General features: G+C 34.5%; 2 protein-coding genes across 3 annotated transcripts; both read left to right on the forward strand.

Annotated features, from left to right (window-relative positions):
* Positions 1–755: 755 nt before the first annotated feature.
* On the forward strand, positions 756–3,657 carry LOC144842947 (NHL repeat-containing protein 3-like). The gene is made up of 5 exons (XM_078699570.1): positions 756–941; positions 1,397–1,559; positions 2,015–2,215; positions 2,550–2,757; positions 3,273–3,657. The coding sequence occupies exons 1-5, from the start codon at positions 768–770 to the stop codon at positions 3,532–3,534; spliced, it is 1,008 nt and encodes a 335-aa protein (XP_078555696.1). The 5' UTR covers positions 756–767; the 3' UTR covers positions 3,535–3,657.
* A 1,152-nt stretch (positions 3,658–4,809) lies between these two features.
* LOC144842925 (E3 SUMO-protein ligase RanBP2-like) lies at positions 4,810–26,130 on the forward strand. 2 transcript variants are annotated; one of them, XM_078699528.1, is made up of 28 exons: positions 4,810–4,950; positions 5,610–5,835; positions 6,239–6,348; positions 10,178–10,240; positions 10,580–10,741; positions 11,115–11,275; positions 11,710–11,836; positions 12,286–12,433; positions 12,778–12,857; positions 13,149–13,290; positions 13,881–14,068; positions 14,661–14,839; positions 15,512–15,635; positions 16,001–16,116; positions 16,753–16,813; positions 17,388–17,525; positions 18,069–18,218; positions 18,650–18,880; positions 19,120–19,332; positions 19,806–21,018; positions 21,141–21,380; positions 21,474–21,578; positions 21,671–22,224; positions 22,467–23,078; positions 23,270–24,530; positions 24,561–24,662; positions 24,779–25,372; positions 25,519–26,130. In XM_078699528.1, the coding sequence occupies exons 1-27, from the start codon at positions 4,879–4,881 to the stop codon at positions 25,369–25,371; spliced, it is 7,371 nt and encodes a 2,456-aa protein (XP_078555654.1). In that variant the 5' UTR covers positions 4,810–4,878; the 3' UTR covers position 25,372; positions 25,519–26,130. The 2 variants fall into 2 exon arrangements, with proteins under 2 accessions (XP_078555654.1, XP_078555653.1); XM_078699527.1 differs by having other exon boundaries at positions 23,270–24,662.
* The last annotated feature ends 154 nt before the right edge of the window (positions 26,131–26,284 follow it).

Genomic DNA, 26,284 nt, shown 5'->3' on the forward strand with positions numbered 1-26,284 from the left:
CATATCGAACAATGTGATATAGATTATTAATAATAATTATTGATGATGTAGATATTAAAAGATGCGTGCTCAGTTATCAAATTCTGACTACACTGATCATATCGAACAATGTGATATAGATTATTAATAATAATTATTGATGAGGTAGATATTAAAAGATGCGTGCTCAGTTATCAAATTCTGACTACACTGATCATATCGAACAATGTGATATAGATTATTAATAATAATTATTGATGAGGTAGATATTAAAAGATGCGTGCTCAGTTATCAAATTCTGACTACACTGATCATATCGAACAATGAGATATAGATTATTAATAATAATTATTGATGAGGTAGATATTAAAAGATGCGTGCTCAGTTATCAAATTATGACTACACTGATCATATCCAACAATGTGATAAAGATTATTAATAATAATTATTGATGAGGTAGATATTAAAAGATGCGTGCTCAGTTATCAAATTCTGACTACACTGATCATAATACTGTACACATAGTCCTATGCAATTATACATTGATTTAGTAGTACTACATATCATTTGTTATATTAGGAATGTTGTTTCAGTGTTATTAAAATACTTATCGAATTTTTTTTTAAATAAAAATATTAGTTTTGGTACCTATAAATGTATATATTATAATAACATGCTAGATGTTATAATAATGTGATCTTTATTACAACTAAGAAAACAATTATATACGAGGATGATACACACTGATAGCTCTCAGTTATCAAAAAACGACTACACAATATAGCTCGATGTCGCTGTGTTTGTTGTGGACTTTTTGCTGTTTATTTCTAATTTCTTCGGCTGCACCACAAAAAGCTTTGTACAAATTAGATGCGTCTTGGCCATTAAATACATCAGTATTTACTGGGCAGGTTTACAGTGTCGATATTGATGACAAAGCTGGAGAAATATATGTTTCACAGGTGAGGTATTTGACTTTGTATTTTATAATAGGCTAGAGAGTGGTGTTTGTAGATGCAGTAAAACCTTCCTCTCCCCGGCTGGTTGACAGTTGCTTATATGGAAAGACTGTACATTGAATGTCAGTAGACAGACATTGCAGTTATTTGTCTGCAGTACCTACTACTAACTAGTACTATAGGACCTACTACTACAGTAGGCATAGCCTAATCATTAAAACTGCAATTGGGCGCTAATGTGTGCAAGTGCCCGTCTTAATATTATAACATCTCAAAAATAACTAAAATAATTGTTAGCCAGTCCCAATTTGTATTTATAATTTGGTTTAATTCCTAGCCTTAGGTAGAGTACAGTCCACCCTTTAATTCACTAATTACTATATCAAATTAAATAATATTACTGAATTCATCAATTGTAAAACCTTTTCATTCACTCAAAAAATATAATTTTTCTGTAGAGGGGTGTTAAATTTCATCCTATTGTAGTATTCTCTGAAGATGGACATCTGAAACGAGTGCTGACCTTTGATACGTCAGTTGTGAGCATGATCCATGGTCTACGAGTCTTTCAAAACGTCACGTCAGGTCAAACTAGTGTGTGGGTGACAGATCTTGGAAATGGTAAATGTTTGCATTGCAGAGAGTGTCAATTAAATGCAAGGATAGTGTTGGACCAAGGCAATCTAACTTAACAACAAGATGCTGAGCTCCGGAGATCAAAGAGTTTATCGTGGCTGTGACACGATGTTTTCCACGCCCCTTAACAGACACAGCGCGCCATAAAGAAGCAGCCAGACAAAAGATCAAAGGACTGTTACGAGTTCCTATCTTGGCAAGGCGAGCTCAGTGTCCTGTTGTTAGATTGCCTTGGTTGGACTGAAATTTGAGTATCAATGAACTGTTAAAAAAATGTTTTCCCTTTCATCTCTCATTGTCCCCCATTTACTATACCACACACTGACACATATGGCTTTTATATCACCATAAGTAAACAGTTTTGTATATGTGTGTATAATATGTGTATTCACTGTTTTTTGTACTACTGTAAACTGTATTGCCTGTTTTTAATTCTACAGCTACATATGGACATACAGTGAAGGGGTTTTCCCCTGAAGGTAAACTTGAGACTATGATTGGAACAGCAGGGACGGCAGGAACAGGTCTAGCCCCTATACAGTTTGATCATGTTGCGGATTTGGCCTTCAATGAGAAGGGGGAGATGTACATTGTAGATGGAGACGGTGGTAATAACAATAGGCTAATTAAGCTGTCTAAAGGTAATATAACCAAAAATGAGTCCACTATTACATGATTATACAAATAAATGATGAGTGGAATAGATAGAATAATTTCATGATTTAAAAGATTGATTGTTCTATTTATAGATAGATAGACTAAACAAAAAATTATTATTTTTTCTTTCGAAAGCTCCATAAGAATAATATGCTTTGGAATTTCCCTGTGGATTGGAGCCATAGAACAATCACAGAAAACAAAATATTATACCAACTTTGATCAAACTCTCAGTTATCCATTCAATAGTGTTCAGTATATTATTACTGTATATGATTTTTGTTTGTCTAAAACCTTATATACATAATTATTTTCTAGATTTCAAACTGTTGTGGCACGTTGGTGGACCAAACAGTACTAAAGATGGTTACTTTGATGTACCGCATAGTGTGGAGCTTGACGAGCACAATCGTGTCTGGGTCGCTGACCGCATGAACGGTAGACTTCAAGCTTTTGATGCGGACACTGGCAAATTCCTGGGAAAGTGGACAAGTTGTTTTTCAGCTGGGCAACCATACTCTGTCAGGTTAGTGACACATTGACACATAAAGCGAGCGAGTGATTGGCCGAATGGTTAAGACAATGGAACCGTAATTACATAGCCATAACATCGGCAAGGGTTCAAGGCTCACTCGCTCCATGGTTCTGGTGGTATAGAACAAGTCTTCTCGGATATTGACTATAAACCATAGGTCAAATGTACACATCTAGCTCATGTGCACTTTAATTCCCTCTGGGAAACCATTCTTTGACTGAAAAGGTTACCTAGTACAGGTATAAATAAATAACACATTCAAATATAAATTATAATCAATATTAATTAAGGAAGCTTTTATATAGTTTTTAGATGATTTTTTTACTAATACTATCGATGATGTTTGCATGTATGTATAGTTATAAAACAAATAAAGTTGATTTGATATAAAACCAAATCATCAGTCAAGTTATAAGTGAATATGATTTGTACATGGATTTATTTTTAATATAATTGTAAAATAGCTTGTAAGATTCATATGAAACATTTCACATTTATTTTTTCAGAATCAGTAAAGATAAGACACATTTTATCGTTGCACTACTGAATGAGAGCAAAATACTTTTGGTTGCTACCCCACCGAATGCTGGTGCAATTGGAGAATGTGTTGTCTTAGATACAATTACACTACCTCAAAACACAGCACCACATCTCGTCGGAGTAAACAAAAAATCTGGAGTTTTTTACTTGGCGGAGTTAAAAACTCACACATGTCAAAAGTTTGTACCTATTGAACGAAAGAAAAAGAAAATATATAATGATTTGTAACATTTTTTTACTTATTAAATAGAGCTTCAGTTGAATAAGTGTCACGAACAAATAAGTACTGATCCCAATGTTTGTATTCAAAAAGCACTGCTAATAAAGATATATTTGTTTTTGTTTTCTTTAGCCATGCTTGAAATACTGTACATTCATTACATGTAAAATACTGTACACATATCACATGTAAAATTCTGTACATATATGCATTACTTTAAAAATACTGTACATGCATTGCATGTAAAATACTGTACACATACCACATGTAAAATTCTGTACATATATGCATTACTTTAAAAATACTGTACATGCATTACATGTAAAATACTGTACACATACCACATGTACATACATTACATGTAAAGTACTGTACATACATTACATGTATACTGTACACATATTGAAGTTTTTACTATTACTTTACATTACAGTTACATAAGTACCGAAAACAATATCAATATATCGCTGCTTGTTTGAGCATAATAATATACAGTAAGTTTTTGTAATGAAATCATTCCCAGCTGTAGCAATGTAATATGATAGTTATAAATTATATAATTTAAATAAATGAAAGATTATGTACTTTATTTTTATATTTCTAAAAAATATAAAGTAACAAAAATGCTAATAAATGGTGATAAGGTGGGTTATGGTAATTGTAGTGATGGGATACGTTATACTATAAGACAAACAAGGACTTTATAATTTGTCTGTATGTGGAGCAATGTGTTAAGAATATTTATGTTAGAATAAAACCTAAAGCCTAAAAAACAGAAAATCCACGAGTACAGTAGCAGAACACTGTATCTTTTGGACAGATTGTTTTCTTTAATACGGTATGTGCCTCAATTCAAATACCTTTTTTGCTCTAATTCACCTTGAATTTTCTATAGGTCAGAACTACTGTATATCATGATTTATTTTGAAAATGTTCAAGGACAAATGATTTGAAAAAACATTGTGATTTTTAATTTAGTGGAATAGTGAGACACAAAAACCAGAATATATTAATAATTGTAATTTAATAAAATTGTAATGCTTGTTATTGTTACCCATAGGGCCTAGTAGTTGAAATATTAATAAATTACATTTTTATTTATTTTTTTGTAAGTTGAAGAAAAAATAAAATGGAAACTGATAAAAAAAACGGAGACATTCTGAGATAAAAAATGATTTGAAGAATTAATTCTTTTTAAAAGTTAACAGCGCCCTCTTTTTCAATACCGTGTGCAAAAAGGATTTTCCATGTGGATGATTGAAATTTTGAAATTACGATTTGAATTTCGAGAAGTGAAGACGGTCACAAATTTGTTTTTTTGTGTTCTTTTCTTGACATTTAACGATGTAAATATGTCACGATCAAAAGCAGAGGTTGATAATTTTGTTGCTTCCTTCAGAAGGAAAGCAAAGAGTGAGCAAGAGGTATATTTTTTTGCGTATATTCTTTGTATTTTCTAGGCCGAAGCTAGGCATAATGATAGATAGAAATCCGTCGTATTGGTATTATTGCAATTTAAGTATTTCCCGCGGCTGTTCTTGGTGGGGTAAGGCGTAGCCAAGCTAGGCCTAGACCAGACCAAATGTACAGAGTAAGATGAGTATGATTAAGTACTACTAGCCTAGGCCTAGCCGCTAGTCATATAGGCTAATATAGGCTGATTTAATTGTATGTTATGCACAAGTTGCTAACAATTTGAATGAAATAATAACAAAAAAAATGTGTAAAAAGAACCATACATAAAGACCACTTTCCTTTGACAGCAACGTAATATTAATTTTTTTTTTTTTTACATTTTCTCTGTGAAGAACCTAAACCTTCTACTCGTCCACACACAAAAAAAAACCCAGGTTTTGTCAAAAATATAATTTGCATTTTGAAACGACTAAAGACAGGTATTTCAGTTGAAATGTGGCCTCCCTTTTTGCTGCATGTGTGAGTATTTATTTGATAGGGGCATCACACCGATTGAAAAAAGAAAAAAGAGAAGGAATAGGCTAGTTCAAATCAAATTCTCAAATGTATTGCACAAATAATTAAAATTTAGAGAATCCATTCTTTTCTCCCTTTTTTTTCTAATTAGATTCAGCTTCGTGGATACCAGTTTGCAACATTTTACTGGGAAGCTAGGGAGTATGCTCTTGGTATAAAATGGGCACAGACCTACCTAGCTGTTAAACATAGTGATAGCAGAGCTCACAAATTACTTGGCAATCTTTATGAGGCAGTTAAGGATTATGGGAAGGCTATCGACAGTTATAAAAAATCATTGGAGTTTAATGAGACCCAAAAAGAATTGATGTTAAGAAGTGAGTGTTAACTTGTATGAATGTAGTAATTTAACCAATCATGATGCAATGGATCGTCCGAACTATTGCTTGTGATTGGTCAACTCACAATATGGTTTCATCCAAGTGGGAACCAGGCTTTAGCATGCATATATGTTATGAAATGTTTGCAATGTGTGTAAACAGTACACTAATGGTTTGCATCATTACATATTATGCTACTCCGAGTGTGTATCCACCCAATTTATGAGCGATGTCTTAAACTACACGCCATTTCCTGCAATTCCTTTAATAAAATTCATGTTTCTGCAAAACATTTAAAAGTATGATAATATTGGAAGGGGACTCTCATCAACAACATTCTTAGCATTTAACCTACTAATAAAGTTTTATTAGTCAGAATGTATACGATTTCCTTTTACAGTTGCATCTCTTGGTTGTACCATTCAGAATTATGATGTGGAGAAGTTGAGATATTGGGTAGAAAGAGCTGAAAGATTTTACCCAGGTCACATCAACATTCATAAAATCAAGGTAAGTTGTTTCTCAAAAAAGAGATAATGTACTGGTATAGCAAACTGACAAACTGAAATGTTTAGTGTGAAGTAACCCATGTTGGTAATATATCTCGGTATAAATTTGTAATTATTTTCGAAAAAAAACCAAAAAGCAGAACTAACCTGCTTGACAGTTTCTGTGTCCTGCTCGGACAGCTTCTTCAGAAGACCAGAATATCTTCATGAATATCCAAAACCGGATGAACATTTTTAATCGTATCTCAGTATATTTGATTCAATAATTGCACATTAAAGCATACATTACCCCTTCCACACCAAGGTATTTAAAATAAAATCGTAAATACCGCCTTCTATTTTGTGTGTTCACATAGCGACAATCATTACAATCATTTTCATTGATAATATTTTTAGTTTAATAATTATTTTCTAAATTCAGTAAAATGTTTTATTTATACTATTTAATTATTTTTTAGTCTCCGCTATATATTTTGTAGAAATATTTAAAGTATTTTAAAATAAAACTAAAGCAATGATTGATCGTGTGAGGATGACCTTTTGACCTAAAGACTCTGTTGTTGCAATACCTTTCACACCAAAACACAGATGTGTCCCCCGCAGTTCGCCTTACACTGGGGTGTCAACTCCAGAGTGTCTCCGGAGTTTTGCTTTTGGTGTTAAAGGGATACATGGCAGCACAAGGCTGAATTGCATTCGAATGACAAGAAATAAATGCACATAAAAAAAATAATTTACACACAAGCACAAATATAAGAAAAAATAAGCACTACAATGATTAAAGAAGCTCTGTCTACACTATCAAATAAAGTGATGTGCCCGTAATATATTACCCCAGGTTCCTATTCATGTGCCATCTTAAAATGGGGTGTCCCCTGAATAGAGACGTTCCAAAGTATGTGTTCTACTGCATAGCACAATGAAAACTTGTTCTAAAAATACTTTTACACTAATTATAAACAACTAACAAATTTTACTAACTATTGTAAATACTAAGAAATCCTTGAAGAAAAAAATGTATTTATTAATAAATATTTACAAGTGTATTTTGTTTGGCATTTTAACTGAGTATGCGATTTAAAGAACAACTGTTTAGTATAATCTGACATGTGCACTACTTCCCCTCAATGTAGATTGTTAACTCTTCTAATTTGTTCACCTTGAAGAAATGCACAGGCTTGGTTCACACTGTATCAAGGGTTAAGCTGATCTCGGGCAACTTTGGCTCGAGAAGTCGTAGCTTGCACTTTATCAAGAGTATTTGATTTAGGAAAGCATTTCTCAGTTTTGGTTAAATGCAGCTGAATTGATGGTTAACTACAATTGGTAAAATTTTACTTTGGAATTCTTGGATTGTAAAATTTGGGCAAGCAAGCCTTCATTTAAAGAAATAAGAGGAGAGCACTCAATAGCTCCCCTTAAACACCCACACAACAACAGGATAAAAAGAGAGAGATGGGAGAGAGAGTACCTCCATCTCGCTCCTTTAAAATGAAGGTCCCAATGAATCTGATCTTGTCAAGGCTACAGCTCAGACTTCTGCAATGAATCTGCTGGGAAACTGTAGCCTAATCTTTGGCAAGCACTGCTCGGACTTTGTTTGCAATGGTTTAACCTGAACCTAGGCAAGCGTAGGCATTCCCTGCATTCAAAAAATAATAGGTACTTTATTTTAACATGTAAAAGCTTGTATCACCTCAATACAAAAGTGTTCTTCTACAAGGCCGATGATTAACCCAGGCCTGATTAACCTGATCTTGGGTAAGGGTCTTTCACACCTGTTTAGACACGGTTCCGGTCCAGCGCCGACAAATCCAATCAAACGTCAATGTTTCGTTTTTTCGACGCTACGCGCATATCGATTGGCGCATAGGCGCGTGGAGTGTCGTGAAAGCGTAACATTGGGGTGTTTTTTTTTTGTCGGACCGGAACCCGCGTGACGGAACAGGTGTAAAAGACCCTTAAGAATTGCTCAACTTGATTCACGATGAATCTGGGATAAACCTAATCTTGGAGGAAGCATATCTTGGGCTCCATTCATAATGGTTTAACCTGATCAAATGAATATCTCAAACTTAATTCGCAATGAATCTGGGATAAACCTAATCTTGGAGGTAGCATATCTCGACTCCATTCATAATGGTTTAACCTGATCAAATGAATATCTCAAACTTAATTCGCAATGAATCTGGGATAAACCTAATCTTGGAGGTAGCATATCTCGGGCTCCATTCATAATGGTTTAACCTGATCAAATGAATATCTCAAACTTAATTCGCAATGAATCTGGGGTTAACCAGATCTTGTGCAAGCCTGGCTGTTCACTTACTACTACAATGCTGTACAAAAAGCTATAGAGTACACAAATAGTTAAATCATATTAAATTCTGGTTTTCATCGGAGTAAAGTTTGATCTATCACATATCAATCATAATGAAACCCAGTAGTAATAGCAACAACTGGTTTAGAAAATCAAAATCATGGGCAGGAAGCATCCAGAGTTCAACGAACTGTTAAAGTGTGATTGAGTCACTGGCCAAGTTTTATTTAAACATTTATCCGTTTCTTGATTTACATTTGAAATAGGACTTAATTAAAACAATTTAAATCAAAAGATTTTTGTCTCAGAATTTCTTCTTTAGTACTGTATATTTAAAAAAAATATGACTTTAAATAGATTTTATTTGTTCTGAACTTAATTTCAATCTCCTTACTTGAATTTGAAAAAAGGTAATTTGTTTATTTTGATTGTACTATATTCAATGCCAACTCATTAAAAAACTTAGTATTAATAATCATCATAGATAAAAATGTGTTAATTAATTTCTAGGAAAATCAAATGATAATAATTGTTTTTATGTAAAGAGTATAAACAAATTAAACCAGATTTAATTTATCACTATGATGAATTATAGGTTATATGCATTGATTTCAATAAAGATATATTGATTTTGTCATGATCTTTAATTATTTATAATATATGAAAGATTTGATCTTGGTAGCACAAATACAATATCCGATTCTGACAGAATTAATTAATTTTGGTAATTGCATACAAGTGATGTAGAGGGGAAGAGGGCGGATCCAGGATTATTTGCAATAGGGAGCACTAACCTATTGTATTAAAAGATATAAAAAAAAAAGTACTTTATAATTTTCATCTTTTCACACTACACCTATTAGTACCCTTTAAAGAATCTTAAACTCTGTCTACACTATCAAACTAGTTTGACAGAAAAAGTGTGATGTGCCCAAATATGGAAGTCATACAAGTCAAACAAGGTATATGACATCATCATGTCCATATATGAGTACATCACATTTTTTGTCGCATAAAGTTTGATAGTGTAGACAGACCTTAAGGGAGGTCTTCCCACTTTCCCTTAACTTTTTGGCACCAGGCATATTATAGTAGTTGACTTTAATAACGCCTAGTGTTACATTTCTAGCAATTGCTCTAAATGGCTGAATGAGTAACAAATTGTATTTGACTTGAATTATCATCATTGTGACCTAATTCTAAGTTTCCTGAGAACTGAGGTTGAGTGATTCCTCATGTGTTCTCTTTTCATTGTCTTATCTCACATCAAAACTTCAACATGAGTCACTATAGAGTAAAGTTATATAGAGTTGATTTACATTAGTGGGTCAACAATACTAATTACTAGGTCAATTAATACCGGTATAACATGTCTCATGTCACAGCTTTGACTGCAAGGGCCTAATGAATTACAAATTGTAGCGCGATATAATCAAAAGTGAATATCATCTCTTAGTTTGGTTTAGCACACAGGCAGCTGAATAAATGTTAATATTTGTTTAATTCCTAGGAAAACATTTTCAGGAGATCAGGGAAGTTGCCAGATTATGAAATCTACCTTCGTAAAAAACTGGTAAGTCTACAGACTAATCTAATACTATACTTTGTGCTCAAACAGCTTTTAACCCACTTGATAAATTGAAATAATATTGTCATGAGAAAATAATATTGGGACAGAATTAGATTCAAACCCTTGACTAGAATACAAAAAGCAAATATTTTTATTTAAAAAAAAAAAAAAAATAAATAAACATAGTTAAAATTATGTTATATCCAAATAGAATAAGAACCAATTATCAGTCTGCAATTACGACTCACAGATTTTTCTGTTCTTTATTGTCAGAAATTTTAGTTGGGATCTCTTTTCAAAACAAATAAATAGTTAATAATAATACCTCTTAATTTCTTTTAGGTTCAAAGGAAAGGAGATTATTATCTAAATTGCAAACTAGTAAAACTACTGATCGAAATGCATAGGTTACGAGAAGCAGTCGACCACATCTTACTTACTCAAGATCTAGAGTCTGTTGCAGACCAACCAATCTGGTGGGAGAGCACAGTCCACACTCTAGAGGTAAGTATTGAGGTCAACCATCACAGTACCACCCCCAAAAAAAGGCCTGTGGAGAACACTGTAGTGTACTTATATGCCAATATCCAACAAAAATTTATTAGGTATCGTAAAACCCCATCTGCAAGAGATTTAACACCATGATCAGTACACTGGAAGTTTCAAATAGTGTGGACAACACAAGCAACGACGACACAGGCAGTAACTGGTATATTTTAAAGTATCCTTGCCATTGGTTGGTTGGTTATGTATCAAGTGTCATGCATTCTTGGATCCACCCTCGCAAAATATATTTATTTTAATAGAGTATTTTCATACAAAAGATTAAAATGAAATGACCATATCTTGCTGATTCAAGATTTATTTCTTCTTGTAGATTTACATAAAGAGCATAAGACAAGGGGAAGAGAAAACAGCCAATGAGGAGACGATAATGGAGATGCATAGTCACCTATTGGTGGCGCTATCCAAGTGGATTTTGTTGAGTCTAGCAATGATGGATAAACCACCTCACAATGCCGTAATCCTCTTAAAAGGGTTAGTACTTGGTATATTTAAACTCAATCAATCAATTCTCATACAATAATCAATTAACAAATTTCCTCAACAGTTTTATTCAATTCATATTTCTACTTAATCACCAAAATTGATAATTAAGGAAGGTAGTTAAATGATATAGTAATTTACAGTTTAGACAAAACTTGAGTTTAAAAGGAATGTAATAAATGCCACCCTCTATGAGACGTTTTTATCAATCAATATGTTTGTATTCAATTTATATATGAATGATAAAATCCAGTAGCCAAAGGCCAATTATGGGGTGCCTTAAAAACAATATTGAAATTCACCAAAAACAAGACAGACAGAATAATAGAAACAAGACTCCATAAATTAAACCAACCTATGAAAAAAAAATTAATTCTAACGTCTATAGATAATAATTATAGAGTGTATTTTTTTTTAACTTGCAGGCTTGATCAGTGCCTATTGAGGGCTAACAGCCTCAAGACCAATTCCAACTGGGACAGCATCTTGGATGAGATGTCAGCTCACCTGTACTACTTGATAGGTCTACATCTGTGCCGCATGGCTGCAATGGTAATGTTAATACATACATTGTTGGATACCCTGATTTTATGTTATAATGTTTATAGTGTCTAAAAAATACTGGTGGCAAATCTGTTTCTGTCCTCTTAGCACTGGTAATATCTATATATGTATGTGCCTCTGGCCCAGAATATGTACATAATTTGTTACATTATTGGTGCATCGATAAATAGTGATGTATTCTTTCAATTAGAAGAATTGATTATGTAGCATATGATACACATATGCTTGCTAAACACTGCAAAAAATATATTTTCTTAGTAATATTAATAACCATCTTTCCCTCACTGGGTTAAATTTTGGTTATCTAAGCCTGGCAGAAATTAGAGACGGTGAAAATTATGTTGTACAATGTGCTTGTTTCCGTTTAGATTGTATACTCACTGCCATGTATAAAAAACATGACAAAATGTATTCATTCATACAATTCACTTTTGCAGGGATCTTTTCGCTGGGCAGATATATTAGGATTTGTCACCAGTTGCTTTGCCCAGAGTGCCCAAGTGAAGCTACCAGACATGTCAGGCCGACCCGAATACCAATCTAAAAAATGGAAATTACTAGCGAGCGCTAGGCTTAGCGAAGTCTGTGAGTATCCAATTTTTATTTATTTCAATTTAGAAGCTATAATTGTTATTCCTTTGTTTATTTTTAAATGAGACCGAAAGACAAAATATCCTGACAGTAAGAGATTGTGCTGAATATGAGTCGCTCGTGTTCAATCATGCATAGTAGAATCACTCAACCATAGCAAACTTACTCATGTATAACCATGACACATTTTTCAATATAAAACCCCAATCAACTAAATATTCTACGATCTTGAAAAACCGTTATGAATTCCTTTTAGATATCTTGCTGATATTTTGATTTCAGTTTTTTGTTTTATAGTTTGAACTAATTTAATTGCTATGATATATCTTTGTTTCTAGTCCATATGCTGCATGCTTTCAAGAAACAATATGGACCAGATTGGTTGGAAAAGTGCCAAAGAAGTACTGCAAACTTACAGGTAATGATGGCATTTCCTGTCATTAAGTGTTTCTCACTACCCTGGTGTTCAATCATCCATGAAAGAATTACTCAACCATAGCAAAAAGTAAAAATCCAAGATTTTATAGAGATTGGCTGCAGATTTATTGTGACAACTGGCCAATTATAGTAGAAGCATAGATGAATGTTATTGTTCCATAAAGTATACTATGTTAAAACAGATTTTTGAAGATTAGTTTAGAACCATGTTTAAATTCACCATTAACATTAGACCTAGGATAATGACAATATATGTTATTTCTTCTTACAGAGCCAGACACATTTGTTTCATGTTGTCTTTGGACAGGAAGCAGATCCAAATAAATCCTTCTTCATGTCGGACACAAACTTTGCCCAGTTGCAGGGGGTCATCTTAGATGACCTCGTTGGAGTAGTCCTTAAATACGATCAAGGTTAGCAAAACTATAGTAGAACCACTATTAAAGATACACCAATGGCACCCAACAAAGTCTCCCCTTAATAAGGTTGTAGAGTTAAAATCTATATTGACTCTTGTTCATTAAAAAGGAAAGTGTCCCTTTAATGGAGGACAACTGTAACAAGATGCATCTTAATATAATGTAAATTCATTGAACTTACATCTGTAGTAATTACACAGATGAGCTAATATTCATGAATACTAACTGTTGTGGACAAATGTACCTTGTATGGATGTGTTAGCATATGCGTAGAATGTTCAATCAAGACAATCTAAAAACAGGATGCTGAGATCCGGAGATCAAATGGTTTATATGTGGCTGCGACACATATACAGTGATCTTGGTATTTGTCGCAGCCAGACATAAGATCAAAGGACTGTTTTCTTGGCAAGGCGAGCTCAGTGTCCTGTTGTTAGATTGCCTTCAGTGATGTGCTATTTTAAAGCTTTTTTTTTATTGTCGGTTAAATTTAAACAATAGTTTTTGAATCACGCTTATAATAATCTTGAAAATAAAGTATTGTTAAGAGTCTAGGGTATTACATCAGATATTTTCTTCTCCAGATGCTGTGATGGCTCAGCCACACAATCTGCAACTTTTGGTCTGGTTAGGCCTCCAATGGGACGTCAGGACGGATGGTATTTCGCCAGACCTTGGCACTTTCATAGAGAAATCATTTGATAAACTACATTTTTCCTCCAACAACTTGAAAATCACAAGCGTTGATAACTTACGACTGCTTGATATTGAGGTATTATCAGTGTATTATTTTAATGTGATGTTTTCTAGTCTCTGAGACCAATCCAATTTTTATGTGGATATCCACTTGATCCAAAAACTACCGGGGTAATTATATTTACAGCGTTTCACAACATTGAACGCTTGATAAATCCAGGATAATATTATTATTATTATTAAACAGCTGAGGATCTGACAAATTAATTAACACTCCAAATATTTAATTTCACATTAATCAACCTAATTAAACATTTAATAATAATAATAATCATTTTTTATATAGCGCTTATTGCACAATGCTTCTAAGCGCTTCACGTTATTACCCCATTCATATTTTTTTACCTAACATGATGGAAACATACTCCTATAATGCTGCTAGTAATCAGCGCAAAGTTGTGCCTTAATCTAAACCGGGTACCCATTTCTACACCTGATGGAAGAGAGGCAAACGTAAGTAAAGTATCTTGCCTGAGGATACAAGCAATGTGGCAAGAGTGGGATTCGAACCACGATCTCACAATCAGTAGTCCCACGTCCAACACACTGCACCACAATGCAGTTATGATACTTGTTAAATATGACTAAAGTTGTGTTTTTTGGCTTAGGCTTTCTTGTACATTCTGGTAAAATCTGCAAAGACCAAACGAGATACTTTACTAGCAGAAGGTCGCACCAGTCCAGACCAACCATCAGTCCTACCGGTGGCGTTATGCCAGATGCTGTATACTGAAGAACAAGAGAAATGGTTCAAGGCTGTATGCGCACTGTACACTGGAAATGCTAAGTAAGTATTATTTTTATAGTAATTTTTAGTTTAATGAATTATACATATATATTGTTGGTGTATAAAAATAATGTGATTAATAATATTAGTCTCTATTTTTTAAAATTGTAAATATTTAAGAATTTGTAATTATAAATCTTATCTTTTGATCTTTATGCAATTTTTATAGTAATTTTAAGTTTAATGAATTATACAGTAATTATTACTGTATCATAGGCCTTAATGTGTTTTTTCTTCGTTTAACTTTGTTTTATGTGAATTATCATTTTCATATGTAAGCTCTTCATTTCAACTATGAGTTGTATTTTGAGTCTTTTTATACCGATTAAATTAAAAAAAATAATAATAAATAAAAATAAGTAATTTCAACATTATTCTACTGCAGTTCCTGCATTAACTACATATTTTATCTCTTAAAACCTGTTTATGTAATTATTTACCAAGCCTGTTTTGGTAATCATACATACTGTTATTGCATTAAAACAACCTAAATTCATGTTTTTTTTAATGTATTTACTGCAGTAACTTCAGTAGAATAATTTTGACATGATATTTAGAATATTCTTGAATTGCACTATAAACTGACTGGCAGTTTTTAACATTGTGTGATATTTTCTTTTTCCACATATAATCTTCCAATTTTAGATGTTAAAATGTTTGTTATTTCCATAGGTCTGAAGAGCGAGCCAGAATTCGTCTTGCAATCCAGAAGGGCTTAGAAGCCATTCGTAATTCGCACCAGTTTAACATTGACACACCACTGCTGATCCATCTTGCTAAAACTTTCAGGACCAGGGTAAGTTTAAATGAAGACCTTGAATGATAAAGTCTTTCACTTAAGTCAATTAGTATTTCACTTAAGTGATATTCACATAGATGAGAGCATTTGTAAATTCTAAATTAGAAAGGTGAATACGAACACTGAGATTCATATTTTAGGACAAAATTCTTTCATTATACTCTTTTTTTAATTTTTACCAGTTAAATCCTACTTTCTGTATAAATTTGAGGAAAAAAAACCCAAAATCTTTTAGTTTTTTAAATAGAAGAACAATAAATTTTTTGAGAAAAATTTGTCATAGTATTCAAGGATGTTTTAGAATGTATTTTTGGTTTATCTTTTGTTCTTAATTTAATTTTGTAAAATTATTTTAATACCAGATGCTGGAAGAGAAGAAAGAAAACGATGTTCCAGGCAATGAACAGTTTCTAGCCTGCCAGCGTCTTAGTGTACACTACTGGCAAGCTGCTAGTGAACACCTCAAGTTGTTAGCAAGGTAAAGTAAATTTCATATATGGTACTGTATACTGCAATCCAGCACCCCTTTGTGATGTCACTTCATCTCTCAAAAAGCACCAGTAAGAATAACCTCACGGTCATTGCAAATCGTTTACACTGGTACATACCAGAGTATTGGAATCTGCAAGTATTAGTTCATTTCATATTTTTTCATTTATTCCACATTTATTTAGTCATCAATTACAGTACATCATAATTACAGTACAACTGAAAACAGGGATCCTGCATAAAAAAGCTGTAGCTTCGTTTTTTTGTAGGACCCTTTTACATAAGAACAAGTATATAGAACTTAAATAAAACAAAGATGTTGTTAATCAGCATATAGTGATAAAAAGTATTTTTTGACCTGTTTTTTTATACATTTATTTTGTTTCTTTAAAATAACCGGTTTATTACCACCATTACAAGTGAATTCTTTCCACAATTTTGTCCATATATGTGTATAAACTGTTGACTGCAAGTTAGTCTTGTGAAGGGAATTTCGAATTCAGTTTCTGTTCTGAGGTTATGAGTAGGCCTAAGTTCCTAACAACATACCTAAAACGTAGTAGATCAAGATATTTAAATATACTTAAATAGTTAAGCCTATAACTACATTTTTGTTACTTTACAGTGATAAAGCATTGGCTCCTCCTAAACATGCATTCTTTGTAGCTTCACAAGGAAAAATAAAGGTGAGATGAAAAATATATAGCTAGTTTATCTGTATACTACAAACTATTACCACATTGTAGAAAGACTTTGTATATGCAAGCATTATTGTTTTTGAAGACAAAAGAAACTGAAGGACTTGCAACAACCTTAAGATCAAAGGCAAAGTCTGATTCACTATTTAAAGAATATATATATATATAAACACATCAGGCAAGAACAGTAATTCTAAACCGCCCGGTGATATACTGAAATTTAATTAATTAATTTTAAGCGATAAAGATGAGGAAATCTATGAGAATGAGAAAAAGTCGCCCCAACCGAGACTCAAACTCGATATATATATATATAAATAATGTAGGCATTGTTTTCTGGTGATTTATTAGTGGTTAGGTCATCTACAGCCAATCACTGGGCCTAAACAAAACTAACTCCATGATCCTGCTAGTACGTCTTAACTGTGCATGCTAAAGGTGTTGTGTAACAGCAACAGATATTGTATCTTTGACCTAAGCTCCTCTTTCATTTTTCTATGGTTGAAAACTACAGAAAGGAATAGAATGTAATTTAATATTGATGTGTTTTCTAATTTAACAGAAAGAGGAGATATTTTATTTCCAAGAAGAAGCAGCTATAGCACTGTCAGAGTACGAGTTCCAGCAAGGACACCATCAACAGGCCCTCAATCTTCTCTCCAAGGTGAAAGGTGTAACAGGACTTTTCACAAAAGCATTGGTAGGGACTATCTACAGTATTATGTTTATGATAAATTGGCTATATATTACACAATGGCCACAATGGCTTCTAATCCAAGATATTGACTTATACTCAAAAGTCATAAATGTTTTCAAACCGTGCGATGGATTTAGATGACGATTTACATATATATAAATATATATTGCTTCTCCAGTTCCTGTATTACAATTTTTAGAAAGGAAGTTAAACTTAAACCTGTTCCAGTCCGACTCTGGCCTTAGTTCAGGATCTTATCAGATTGCACATATAGCATTAGCTGTTTTCATGACTCATGCATATTGAGTACAAAAATGGCCACACATCCTGCAGGTGTGAAAGGCCCTTTATAGAGTAGCCAAAACATAAAGAATGCTATTACATTACGTTATTACGTTGTTACGTTACGTTATGTTAGTACATTGATAAGATTTTTCAGTGAACAATTAAGATAAATTTTGTGTCCAGTTCTGTAGCAAATAATCCTTTGAAACTTGCTGTTGATGTTTTTGTGCGAATGATAGTTGTACTGTTTCTTATTCCCAGATGTGTAAACAACTATCGCAGATGGAGGTTGATGGAAAGGAAGACAGTCAGATTACAGCCAACATGATCTTGGCACAAGGGACATATTTAGACCAGTGTACGTATGCCCTCTACTCCGCTATGGATGCTATACAGGATGATCATAATAGTGTAAGTATTTTAGAGTTGCAGGTTGCTCACCACGATGTTAACCATGTATCTGACAATAGTTTAAAGTTCTGTCTACACTATGAAACTTTCGACAAAAAAATGTGATGTGACCATATATGGACATAATGACATATCACTACCATATTTAGGCACACCACATTTGCTCCATATTCTTTTTAACTCATTATACCACTTCCCAGCTTCCCATTATCAACCACTTAAATCCTGACATCCAACCCTCTCATCATCTCTTTCACAAACTAAGAAATTAACATATTGTATCAAGCAAAACTTGAACCAAGGACACGTCACATTAAACACACATCATTACACTGCCTAGCACTCTAGGCTAACCACAGAGTCCTCCATAGGCTAAAATCTGTGCGTCTCTGCCTGATTAGACTCAAACCTAAACCTAATTACAATTTCAGTCTATGCATGAAGAAATTCAACAGCTGCTGGAAGAGGTAGATACTGAAAAGCAGCAACTTGCTCGTAAAGGTTTAGAAGAAACCAAAACGTTTGATACATCTCGCAGAATTAGCAACAGCACACCTATGAATAGGAGATCTTTGGGGAAGACTCCTGGATCTGCAAGAACATCGTCAGTTGCTGGCAGGGAAACATTGCCATCTATTGGTGATATATCAACATTTCATCAAGTAAGGAAAGACTGCAGTAATACTACAAGAGTTGCTGCAGTAGTACTATAAAAATTTGCTGCAGTAATATGACTTGTGGTGTTACCTTAATTATATTACAGTTAATATTTGCAATTGGGATAAGCCTTCCTCTCTAATTATATAAGGATAGGGTAAGCTAATATCTAGGCCATAGCAATCCCAAGATTGGATGAGTTTTTCTTGTATTACATATCTGTAATTATGTATATTTTCAACAGGGGTTAAGTCCTGATCCAAGTCCACAGCGACTAATGTCCGAGTTGCGTACAATGAACGTAAGTCAGACACGTCTTATCGACGAGAACTCGCAATTACGAACACTTGCATTGTCCCACAGTCGTTTACTTGAACAGAATTCTGAGATTCTATCAAAACACAATGAGGTGATGGACCAGAATAAGTTTTTGATGGAACAGATTCTTCATTTAAATGTAAGTAAGACAGTATTTGTGCGTGTAAACTTTTGAATGCACATTAGTACTATGTTAAGCTTGTATACATGGTTTCACTTAGTGATTGAGTGGCCGAGCAGTTAAGACAGTGGAATCGTAATTATTAAGCCATAACATCGGCAAGTCTGCTCGAATAAGGACTATAAACCGTATGTCCAGTGTACACAACTAGCTCATGTGCACTTTAAAGAACCTAGTACATCTTTCAAGACAAGTAGGGGTTTACTCTGGTGTACTTGTACACACACACAGCCACTGTCACACACTGTCACTGATCATAACTGGCTCACTGTTTGTCCCATCATCACTAAATGTGTGTTATATCTATTTCTCTGGATGTACATCATAGTGAGAATTTCAACAATTAAAAAAAAATATTCTACTAGATCTGTGTATTAAAAATTAAATTAATCCATTTAATTTTCTATAAGTATGTTTATTTCTCATTTCAGAAAGAATTACAAGAGTTAAAACTAAACAGTTCAATAAGCTCACCAAACCAAGCAAAAGAGAAGGATACCAGTACCATTAACACAGACCAAACCATCATTATTAACGCAGCTGACTGTAGAATTGAACATGCTGATGCCCCAAATTTAACAATTCCTCAACCTCCTATGTATTACCCACCACACACACCAATGTTTCCCCCTCAACTCATACCAAGCTATCTACCGGGAATTCCAATGCCTGGATTGGCGGAACAGCAATACATACCCTCCATGATGAGCTCAACCCCGGGACCACACTATCAAGGAGAGGAAGCATACGAAGCAGTGTTCTCCACCCCAACACGCAATATTGCACAGAGTAGAACACCAGAGACCACTATTCCTTCAGAATCCACACGTATTGATGAAGGATTTGCACGCTTCTCTGGACTCATTCAACCAAATACGTTCTTGCAGCAAAACCCCTCAACAGGAATGCCTCAAGTGGCACCAAATGGAAGTGCTGGCATGAAACCTTCCATCTTCCAACAACCAAAACTTAACATACCACAACCAGCATCCTCACCAGTTGCTATGGGTAAAGGTGAAACTGCTCCAGAGAGGTCTGCCAGTGATGCTCCATTGTTACGTCAAATACTAATAGGGTCAGAAGTTGACCGATCTCCTGCTGTTACACAATCTTTTCCTGCTTTCTCATCTATTTCTTCAAACTCCAGGTTTGGCGGAGGAGACAGGTTATCTGAAAAATCTGCTGTTTCGCCTAATTTTACATTTGGTACTCGTCTGGAGTCTGCGAAAGCAAAAGAAGCTGAGCATACTCCAGTTTTTACTCCAAGTGCATCTTTTGGAAGCAAATCTGATGCAAGTGGAAAACCACAAACTGTAACCTCTGGTTTTTCATTTGGAGGTAGTAATATGTTTACCCCAGTGTCTACTAATCCAGCTACAACCAGTTCAATCCAGTTCAGTCAAACCTCTTCTATATTCAACCAACCAGCAGCTCAGCCCACAAGTCAGCTAGTAGCAGCTACTGGTTTTAAGGGTCTCAATGTTAACTCAACAAAGGAACCTACCTCCACTTCACCATTTGCTGGGCTTAGTTTAGGGGCTCAAACCCCACCAACAGCAGCACCTCAGCCTAGAAAACCTACCGAAGGCTCTTTATTTTCAGGTCAGGAGTCTGCAGTATCCAGTTCAACCTCAAAAAGCAGGGGTTAGTTTTTTGTTCTATTTTCTTTTATTGCTTAAATAATAGAGTACATAAATGTTAATTGATTAACAACATCTTTACCAATATGGTGAATAATAAAAACCTGTCTTTATTTTTTAAATCAGAGGAGGATGACGTTATATATGTTTATGAAAGAAAACCAACTCCAGCACAGATTGCGATGGCTCTCAAATTAAAGCTGCCTCCAACATTCTACCTTTATGAATACAAGGAACCGTGCCCTGGTTGTATTGGTTGTGAAGATATCGATCTGGCAATGTTGTATAAAAAGGAAAACAAAGTTTTCAAAGATGCCACTCAGGCCAGTACTACTATCTTGCAAGACCCTAAACCAACACAAGAATGTAAGTTTTTCATATATACAGAAAAAAGAAAGGTATTTTTAGACCTTGTTTATATTTAATTGTTTTATATATATATTCTTTGTTTTTCTCCAGCAACTTCTACAGAACCATTGATGTTTGGAGGAGGATCATCGACTTCTTTGACCTTTGCGTCTGTCACAGCTGGGGACCAAAATACTCCAGATTTTATGAAACAGCGTAAGTCACTTTTTACTTTTAACTTTTTATAATTAACTCAGTACTGATTTGTTAATAGAACAACTTAATTAATGAAGTTCACTTTATTTCAGAATCTGCAAAGGCATTCTCTTGGACAAGTGCTGGCGTACAGCTGTTTAGCTCTGGTGCAGGAGGCGATGATGAGTACGACCCACATTATGAAGCTATTGTGACCTTGCCTGAAGTTGTCGATCTTAAAACTGGAGAGGAAGACGAAAACTGCCTTTATAAAGATCGTGCCAAACTGTACCGATTTAACAAAGATATAAATCAGTGGAAAGAGCGTGGAGTTGGAGATGTCAAATTCATGCAGAATAAGAACACTGGTAGGATACGTATACTAATGCGTCGTGATCAGGTATTGAAAGTGTGTGCTAACCACATGATCACAGCAGACCTTGATATGAAAGCTATGCAGTCATCAGATCGTGCCTGGGTCTGGAGTGCACTTGATTTCTCTGAAGGAGAAGCGAAAATGGAGCAATTGGCAATCAAGTTCAAGAAGCCAGAAATGGCAAAGGAATTTAAAGAGAAGTTTGATGAGTGTAAAGTCCTTGTCAAAGAAGCAGAAACAAAAGCAAATGAAAAGCCGGAAACTAAAAAGACCCCAGAAAAACCAAAAGAGGTTTGTACATTATTTAGCTTTAATGGTGAACTGAAAGTGTCTTCTGCCTCATGATCTTTTACAGATATATATAATCTTCGTTAATAATACATATACTTTATAATTATCCAGAATTTACGATTATTAATTAGTTTATTAATGTGTAGTGTATAATGTAGTTATTCAGAAATTATGACATTTGTCTTCAAAAAATTTCATATGTTACATTTTTAATGTTTCTATTTAAAACTTTTCCTGATTAGACTTTTGCTGACAAGTTCAAACCAAAACCAGGAACATGGACATGCGACACTTGTCTTGTTAACAATCCTCCTGACACTGTTAAATGTCTTGCTTGTGCTACACTCAAACCAGGAGCAGTACCACCTCAATCGGCAGCTGCATCAACTAAACCTTCCGGAGCTACTGGATTCAGGTTTGATGGTCCAACTAGTTCACCACAAACTTCAAAATTCAGTTTTGGTGGAGGTTCTGGTCCTGTAAGTGATGTTAAATCTCAGTCTGGTTTTTCTTTTGGAAAGCCAGCAGATGTTGCAGACAGTAAACCTTCAGAATTTTCTTTTGGAAAGTCCACTGGTGGTGCTGCTGCTCTCCCCTCCACAGGCTTCTCATTCGGACAAGCTAGTGGTACGCCTACCTCAGGCTTTTCCTTTGGTAAAACTGATGATGGTAATAAAGCAGACTCAACAACTAGCAAGCCATCTGGGTTCTCTTTCGGCCAGACAAGTGACAATAGTCGGCAACCACCAACTGGTGGATTTTCATTTGTTGCTGATTCAAGTAAAACAGCATACCCAGTCCAACCGAAAGCAGCACCTGCTGTCACTACTGATGTTACTGCTGAAAAATCAATGGTAAACAATTTCAATATTCTTTCAATATATTTTGTTCCGTAAAACAATATCACTATTTTGCTTTGATGGCCAATTGGGAGATAATTTCTTTTTGATGTGCCATGGTTCCTACAAAACACTTCCCAACTCTTTTATTATTTAGTAAATAAATATAATACCTTTATTAACTATCTTAAAACTTGGTATTTCAGACTTTAGCAGAACGATTAAAACCTAAACCAGGATCCTGGTCTTGTCCTACATGTTACTGCCAGAATTCTGCCGAACAGAAGAAATGTCCAGCATGCCAAACCTGCCAACCAGGTAGTCAACCAGAAGCATCTAGTTCAACTGCACCTTCTAGTAGTTCTTTCCAATTTGGCAGCAGTTCAGCTTTCGGACAGTTGCAAGGAAGTAGCCAAGAAGGTGCTGTAGCACCAACATCACCTACAAAGACTTTCTCATTTGGTTCTTCTGGAAAGGTATTGCCGCAATTCTCTTTTGGTGAAGGTGGTGAAACTACTGGTGCAACTTCAAAACCCGTCTCAACTGGATTTACCTTTGGGGCAACACCAGCATCCAGTGGATTCATATTTGGAAATAACCAGAATCAAAATGCATCCGAAGAACAAGCTCTTGATCTTTCATCACCAAAAAAGACAGGCAGCCCAAGCTGTAAATTTTCAGAGATACCAAAATCATTCACCTTTCAATTCAAAATGGATCCTCATGAAGCAGCAAATGCACCACCAGCATCTCCAACAAAATCACCTGGTATTCAACGATCACCTGGTCTAATCAAATCACCAGGTCTAGATAAGTCAGGAGATGATTCTTATTACAAAGATGATGACAATGATGGTCTGCATTTTGAGCCAGTTGTTCAACTTGATCTGGTGGAACTTACAACCGGAGAGGAAGATGAAGAAGCAGAGTTTTGCCATCGAGCAAAGATGTACCGATATAACAAGGAAACCAATGAATGGAAAGAACGTGGTTTGGGTGATATTAAAATACTAAGACATAAAGTAACTGGACTATACCGCCTTTTAATGAGACGAGAGCAAGTTCTGAAGTTATGTGCAAACCATTTCATTCTCCCAGAGATAGTTGTTCGGCCAAATTCAGGTTCTGATCGATCTTGGGTCTGGACAGCAATGGATGCTTCTGATGATGGACAAGTCAAATCTGAATTGCTGGCAGTTCGTTTCAAGACTGCTGAGACTGCTACTGAATTCAAAGAAGCATTTGAAAATGCAAAGGAAGCTGTCAAGAAGATTAAAACTAGTAAGAAGTCTGAGCCAGCAGAAGAAGTAAAAGAGAGACAGGAGATAAATAAAGATGAAGTGAAGAAGATCGAAAATGAAGAGGGAACAGAAGACCAAAAAAGGGATGAAGTTGAAGATGATGAAGAATATGAAGATGACGACGATTATGAAGACTATGATGATGAAGATGATGATGACGATGATGGTGAAGATGACAATGATGATGAAGATGTAGAAGAGGAAGAAAAACCGAAAGAATCTCAGGAGGAAAAACAATTAGAAAAGCAGGAAGAAAAACAGGAGGAAAAGCCAGGAAACACAGAAGATAATACTGCAGGTATTGTTTGTTATTCTCTTTCCTTATTAAATGTAGTTGTATAAGCGTAATTCCATATTTTTTCTAAGCCAGATTGGTTTACATTAACACTTTTATTTAATATGTTTTTTCTTTAGCTGCTGCTCCACCTAAATTAACATTCAGTTTTGGAATGGACTTTGCATCGGCAGTCAGAAAAACAATGAGCGAAGATAAAGATAAGCCCAGCTCAATATTCAGTCCAGAAAAGAATTCTGGATCCAGTCCCAATAAGAGTTCTGATCAAGGATTTTATCCAGAAGAAGAACGGGATGATCTGCAGTTTAAACCAGTTGTCACATTGCAAGAGGTTGAGGTAAAGACTGGTGAAGAAGAGGAAGAACAGTTGTTCTGTCAACGTGCTAAGCTTTTCCGTTGGAATCGTGACGAGTCCCAGTGGAAAGATCGTGGCGTTGGAGAGATTAAGATCTTAAAACACAATGTCTTGAATCGATGTCGTATTTTAATGCGCAGAGATCAAGTATTGAAAATATGTGCCAACCATATTATCACACCAGAGATGGAGTTAAAACCGAATGCAGGATCTGACAGATCCCTTGTTTGGAACGCTATGGATGCATCCGAAATGGAACCGCAATTGGAACAGCTGGCAGTAAGGTTCAAAACTTCGGATATTACTTCCGAATTTAAATCAGTCTTTGAAAAATGTCAAAAGAGTCCAACCAATTAAAGTAAGTTGCTCATCATACACTCCTTCATAATAGGCTCATTCACTAAAACACCTTTCCTACAACACTCAATGTTGCCATCAAAGTATGGCAATCCTTCATGATGAATGTTTTGTGTTATAAATCTGTTTGATGGGGTTTTTTTTCAGATATTGGAGATGGCAGATTGATAATGTTATGTACGATGACACCCATTTTGGCGTGTACGAACCCATTATGTAACAAAATAGAAATAAATTGTTTAACAATGAAGATTATAATTATGTTACAAATTAACATCTTATTAAAACTACTAAAATGCCAATCACAATGTTGCCTAGCAACTAAAGTATTTTGCATATTTATGATTTTGCATGATTTATATCCTGTGAATTTTTGAAGATTTATCAAGGGGGAAGAACGAATACCATAGTAAAAAGGTTCAATAACAATAAAAGAAAACAAACATGCACAATTAAAATGGTTATAGACATCACAGTGTATCATAGATGACACAAATTTGTATCTATTCATATTGAGATAATAATATGAAATTCCATTTAGGAAAAAAGGTTGCTTCATGTAAAGGAATGTTGTAGGTACTTACTCTGTATAATAGCCTTGCTTTGAGTTAAGAGTAAAATCTATTATAGTTAAGAGCTCTTTCATATAATATTGTGATCTACTTTCTCTGTTACCCTTATAGCTTTTTATTTGTACTTTATTTTATATAGAATAAATATGAGTAATTTTGCCAATTAAACTTACTGGATGAAGTCTTATTTTTCGCATTCTTTTATAAATAGTATATAGAGTAACAAGGGAACAAGTAGATAGCTACACTATATAGAGAAAAAAAGACAAAAGGAATATCATGTACATTGTATCAGTATCTATAATACTATGTACTTTTTGGCACTACTTTACTTTGGAATA

The sequence above is a fragment of the Antedon bifida genome, chromosome 5 (genome assembly GCF_963402885.1).
Source record: "Antedon bifida chromosome 5, ecAntBifi1.1, whole genome shotgun sequence".
NCBI lineage: Eukaryota > Metazoa > Echinodermata > Crinoidea > Comatulida > Antedonidae > Antedon > Antedon bifida.

Bases quoted from the DNA above. Each gene is read 5' to 3' on its own strand.
- LOC144842947 (XM_078699570.1), top strand. From the start codon at position 768: ATGTCGCTGTGTTTGTTGTGGACTTTTTGCTGTTTATTTCTAATTTCT. The intron at 1,560-2,014 runs GTAAATGTTTGC...TTAATTCTACAG, and splicing joins GGTGACAGATCTTGGAAATG to CTACATATGGACATACAGTG. The intron at 2,216-2,549 runs GTAATATAACCA...ATTATTTTCTAG, and splicing joins GCTAATTAAGCTGTCTAAAG to ATTTCAAACTGTTGTGGCAC.
- LOC144842925 (XM_078699527.1), top strand. From the start codon at position 4,879: ATGTCACGATCAAAAGCAGAGGTTGATAATTTTGTTGCTTCCTTCAGA. The intron at 12,434-12,777 runs GTGAGTATCCAA...CTTTGTTTCTAG, and splicing joins CGCTAGGCTTAGCGAAGTCT to TCCATATGCTGCATGCTTTC. The intron at 18,219-18,649 runs GTAAGTATTTTA...TTACAATTTCAG, and splicing joins TACAGGATGATCATAATAGT to TCTATGCATGAAGAAATTCA.